We start from the raw sequence: 6000 nt of genomic DNA on the forward strand, positions 1-6000 counted from the left end.
CCATATTTTTCCATATGTATTACTAGAGATAGAGAACTTGCTTTACACTCATTTTATGCACATTCTCATGTCAGAAATGCTTTGTTATACACATTATTCCGTTTATAGCAGAACTGTGATCTGTAAGAGGTTAGAGACCTTCTTTTGGTATTATATGGTAAACAAGCTTGCCTTACACTAACAAAGCCTGAAGATTGAAGTATGCACACCGTTTACTGGAGAGGGTAAGAAGTGACATGGGATGTTATGCATCAGTTGTGAAAAAAAGACTTACAGCATTTAAAAATACTCATCATCTTTATTAACAAAAAACAAAAGTAACAAGCATACATTTTCTGTGACCACACCTTGCCAGCCGAGCTGCACAATCCGGTGAATGTTTTCCATGTATCTCTAATAAACTTTGGAATGAATTCATTATTTCAAGAGTTTAGTTTTTTTTTTTTTGTTCTGAGATAAAATATTCCAACCCTAAATTTTTTATTAATTATTAGACAAGAATCAACAAGATTCTTGTCTAATCAGATCATGGTTTGCATAATATCTTATACTGATATCGAATCGATAAACAAAGAAACTTATAAGAATGCTAGGCAATTGATTGGAATCTAAGACACTGGATCAAGACACTGGATCTTTCTTAGAAAAAAATGTTTTCTACAGATTTAACAATGCACATTTTAACAGAAAAGATCCATTCATCGTCTATACCCGCTTATCCTTGCAGGGTTGAGGGAGGGCTGTTGTCTAGCTCCAGCAGTCAATTGGCAAGAGGCGGGGGACAACCTGGACAGGTTGCCAGTCCATCACAGGGCAACATAGAGCCACACAGGACAATCTACCATGCACTCACACACTCATACCCAAGGTTTGACCTAACAGTCATGTTTTTAGATTGTGGTATTCCCATCAGAGAACCCACTCCTGCATGGGAGAGAACATGCAAACTCCTTGCAGAAAGACCCCATGCCAGGATTTGAACCCAGAACCTTCTTGCTGCGAGGAAACAGTGCTACCAACTGTTCTGCCATACCTCACCCTAACCATTATAGAAAACAGATGGACAGTTGTACTACACACGTGGACAAAATTGTTGGTACTCCTCGGTTAATGAAAGAAAAACCCACAATGGGCACAAAAATAACTTGAATCTGACAAAGGTAATAATGAATAACAGTTCTATGAAAATGAACAAATTAAAGTCAGACATTGCTTTTCAAACATGCTTCAACGGAATTATTTTTAAAAATAAACTCATGAAACCGGCCTTGACAAAAATGATGGTACCCCTGAAAATAATGTGACCAAAGGGACATGTTAAATCAAGATGTGTCCATCAATTAGCAACACAGATGTCTACATTCTTCTAATCAGTCAGTGGGCCTATATATAGGGCTACAGGTAGTCACTGTGCTGTTTGGTGACATGGTGTGTACCACACTCAACATGGACCAAAGGAAGCGAAGGAAAGAGTTGTCTCAGGAGATTAGAAAGAAAATTATAGACAAGCATGTTAAAGGTAAAGGTTATAAGACCATCTCCAAGCAGCTTCATGTTCCTGTGACTACAGTTGCATATATTCAGAAATTTAAGATTCACGGGACTGTAGACAACCTCCCTGGACGTGGCCGCAGGAGGAAAATTGATGACAAAACGAAGAGACGGATAATACGAACGGTAACAAAAGAGCCCAGAAAAACTTCTAAAGAGATTAAAGCTGAACTTCAAGCTCAAGGAACATCAGTGTCCGATCACACCATCCGATGTTGTTTGAGGCAAAGTGGAGTTAATGGGAGACGACCAAGGAGAACACCATTGTTGAAAACAAATCATAAAAAAGCCAGACTGGAATTTGCCAAACTACATGTTGACAAGCTACAAAGCTTCTGGGAGAATGTCCTATGGACAGATGAGACATTTTGGCAAGGCACATCAGCTCTATGTTCGCAGATGGAAAAATGAAGCATATGAAGAAAAGAACACTGTCCCTACTGTGAAACATGGAGGAGGTTCTGTTATGTTCTGGGGCTGCTTTGCTGCATCTGGCACAGGGTGTCTTGAATCTGTGCAGGTATAATGAAATCTCAAGGCTATCAAGGGATTCTAGAGAGAAATGTGCTGCCCAGTGTCAGAAAGCTTGGTCTCAGTCGCAAGTCATGGGTCTTGCAACAGGATAATGACCCAAAACACACAGCTAAAAACACCCAAGAATGGCTAAGAGCCCTGACCTAAATCCTATTGAGCATCTTTGGAAGGAGCTGAAACATGCCGTCTGGAAAAGGCACCCTTCAAACCTGAGACAACTGGAGCAGTTTGCTCATGAGGAGTGGGCCAGAATACCTGCTGAGAGGCGCAGAAGTCTCATTGACAGTTATAGGAATCATATTATTGCAGTGATTGCATCAAAAGATTGTGCAACAAAATATTAAGTTAAGGGTACCATTATTTTTGTCCAGGCCTGTTTCATGAGTTTATTTGTTTAAATAATTTTGTTGAAGCATGTTTGAAAAGCAATGTCTGACTTTCATTTGTTCATTTTCATATAATTTTTATTCATTATTACCTTTGTCAGATTCAAGTTATTTCTGAGACCATTGTGGGTTTTTCTTTCAGTAACCGAGGGGTACCAACAATTTTGTCCACGTGTGTATATCAAAAGTGCTACAAAATGTTAAATTACTTACTTGTGCACATTCATGAAAGAAATTAGGAAATAATACAAAGCATAACATCACAAACATAGCAAAACAAATCAGCATTTTTGTTGTTTTCATATCTAAAACAAAGCAAACACCCTGTTTGCAGCATTGTGTTTACATCAGGTTCTTTTTGAAAAATCTTGTCAGCTATAAAGTCCGAGCAGCAGATTTTAGATTTGTGTCCCCACCTGGAGACATACAGTTCAGTGTTACCTCTGTGAGTCTTTTGATCTCCTGAGAAAAATCTAGTATTTGAGCAATTATGAGCATTTTGTTTATGTTACCTTTTGAGTAGCTATAATTAAAAGTGATTATGTACGACTAAAAGTGATAAAAGCAGTAACAAAATTTCAATGACAGTGTCATCACAGAAAAAAATAGGATCTCATGTTTTTCCTAAACATATGGGATCCATATCTGCTCTTACACCTGTTCCTCAGAGGATAACAGCTGGGATAGTGATTTAAAGATAATCCCGATCACTGTTCCCCTCCTGAAAGCTCCTGCTGCAGCTTTATCTACCACTTTTAACCTGAGCTGCAGCTCTAGCAGATCCTTGTGACTCAGCTCTGTGAAGTAGAAATCTTCATTAAAAACAGGGCAACGGCAGTTCCTGATGATGGCGCTCTCCTGCTGCTGCAGCTTCCCCGGTATCAGGCACAGATTAACAGCACAGTTCAGGGTTTGTTGTTCAGTTTGATCCAACAAGCCCTCCACAGACACCACACGCACTCTGATAGTGGAAGTACCATTAGAGAATGTGGTGTGCTCAGTGGAAAAGCGAACTCTGCCTCGGCCCTGCAAAGAAAGGATGTGTTCATGGTGAAGTCTCTCCTGGCAGTGGAGGAAGTCCAGTGAATGGAGGACAGGTGGGGACAGGGTGGGTGGATTTCTCTCCGAGGTTGACCGGCTCCAGGAAAAAGTTGGCAAACTTAAACCTAATTTCTTTGCCTTTATGCTCTTCTCCATGATATCGAATAATGAAGGACAGGATGCAGTTTCTTTAAGATGCTGGCTTCTGGATTGGACGTTTCTGGGTGGTTTGGAACTGGAAGGAATTTCAGCTTCTGTGCTTGCTGCTTCTGATAGACTTTTGAATGCAAACAATGGGAGGAACTCTAAAAAAGTTTTCTTTTGTGGGGTTGTCTCCATCTGTCTGTGCTTTGTGGTAGGGATGCGTCTTTCGAACATGTACACAGGCCTTTGTGAATGGAACAAAGACTCTTTCCTTCGAGTGTTCAGGCTCTCGTACATCCCAGCCAGGCCGTAGCACTCTGCAGAGAATGGCAAAGGTCGTCTTGGAGCCTTCTGAGGCACTGATGGGTCTTCACTCTTTTCACTCTTTGGATGTCTCTTGCAAAGTTGCGGAGGCAGGCAGAACTCAGGGATGTTGTTGGGAGTAATGATGTTTGCGTGGAGATTCTGAGAAAGGCTGGTCTTTGAGGAGAATAAAGCATCATCATCCCTCATTCCAATGTAAGAATCCAACTCCAGAGGAATGCTCTCCATGCTCTCCCTGACCTTCCCAAGGACCCACATAGTTGATTTAGACTTTGTTCTCAAATCACGTTACTCCCTCTAAGATAAATATAAAGCATGTTATTTAGGCAAAATCACAGAAATATTTGTTCATAGGTTTTCCAAAAAATGCAACAAATTTTATTCTCCCACCTGTGATGTTGAGATGCGCCTTTCGCTGAGCAGAGATCTGCATGTGTGTGACGCATGGGGCAGGTTTTAAAGGTTAGTCCGAGTTAGTGCGTCACTGGTTTGCCAGCTCCCCCATGCATCAGAAAATATTGAGTAGGCATACATCCCCCAATTTGCCTCACAGGGTCTGTCTGTAAGTGTGTGAATCTGAGTGGGTGTCAGATTAGATCAGGTGCATTGAAGTGTATTTTGCTACGTCAGCTTTGCTGAATTCGATTTCTTTTCAGATCAATGCTTCAATGTGCTTTGGAGAATGAAAATGAGTATTATCACAAAGTATTATATAAAATGGTGACGTTTACAGTGTTTTGTACCACAAAGTGCTTCACAGGATTATAAACAGAACCCATGTCAGCATATAAAAGAAAAAAGAGTAAGACCATATTTCTGCATGCACTAAAAACATTTGAAGTTGCTGATTGTTATGGAAAAAATGCTATTAGTCATGTACCCTTTATCCATGAGGAAATATTAATGAATTAATAGCAAAAAATACAGGAGCTTGGAATAATGATTGTTGGAATAATTGTATATGGATTTATCTTAGTTTTAGGTTGTTTAAACCTGACAATAATGCTAAATTAAAGCTGCAAGCAGCATTGGGTGGCCCGCGTAGCTTAGCATTGCTCAGCTTGTGTCATGACTTGACAAGAAGCTTTCAAAATTTGGCTGAAATCCGACCTTCCCAGTGGAAGCTGCACTCACTTGGATGTTAGTGGGTGGTGCTAAAGTGATGTCATTAATTGATTTTGCCAACGAGTTCAGCATTTGTCCACGATGATGCATGACAAATTTGAAGTGGATCCGATGATGTATGAGGGAAACATAGCGGTTGAAGTTTCCTTGGGGGCGCCGTTGATCTATATTTCAATGTAATCCAGTAGAGGTGTTTGTGGGTTGACAAAGATCAACTATATTCAGTTTGGAGTAAACTGGACCATGCATGTGTCATTTAGAGCCAAGCGTAAGACCATGGTGTGACATCGGACTTTGCCACGCCGGCATGACCACACCCTCCGGCCAAACCTCTCAGTGTTGGAGACCTACGTAGACCATCATGTTATCTGTCACTGGGGACAGTTTCACGTTGATTAGGTAAAGGTTATCAAATATGGACCTTCCAAAGTGAAACATTAGGCTTCCTGTTCTCAGGGGGCGGTGCTTCAATTATATTTGCATGTGACCATTGAATATCATTCAAGGTCTAATATTGATCAATCTCAAAAGGTTTTGTATCTCTGTGACTTTCCTTGTAGGAGCTATAACAATTTTGGTTTTTATGGTGAGAAGTCAGATTTTGAGGCTTGATAACTTTTAATCCCCAATGCCTTAGGAGTGTACTGAGTCATTTTGAAGTCTGCAAGTCAAAAGCTGTAGGATGAGTTTGCTCAGATACGTGTGTAAATGAGAGAAAATGGTGGCTTTCATCCAAAATGGCTGACTTCCTGTGGGTTTTGGATCATGGTGCCCAGAGACTTTTTTGCAGGTCCTGAGATGTTGCATATGTGTACCAAATTTCATAATCCTCGATCAAAACATGGCTTGGGGTTGTTTTTTTTAAATATTCTAGAGGGTGCTGTAGAGGAATTAG

General features: G+C 40.5%; 1 protein-coding gene across 1 annotated transcript; it reads right to left on the reverse strand.

The window, feature by feature from the left end:
• Positions 1 to 2634: 2634 nt before the first annotated feature.
• LOC124878584 (C2 calcium-dependent domain-containing protein 4C) lies at positions 2635 to 4273 on the reverse strand. The gene has a single exon (XM_047382599.1). It carries the CDS (start codon positions 4236 to 4238, stop codon positions 3123 to 3125), a length of 1116 nt encoding a protein of 371 aa, XP_047238555.1. The 5' UTR covers positions 4239 to 4273; the 3' UTR covers positions 2635 to 3122.
• Between the last annotated feature and the right edge of the window lie 1727 nt (positions 4274 to 6000).

This window comes from Girardinichthys multiradiatus, chromosome 12 (genome assembly GCF_021462225.1).
Source record: "Girardinichthys multiradiatus isolate DD_20200921_A chromosome 12, DD_fGirMul_XY1, whole genome shotgun sequence".
Taxonomy (NCBI): Eukaryota; Metazoa; Chordata; class Actinopteri; order Cyprinodontiformes; family Goodeidae; genus Girardinichthys; species Girardinichthys multiradiatus.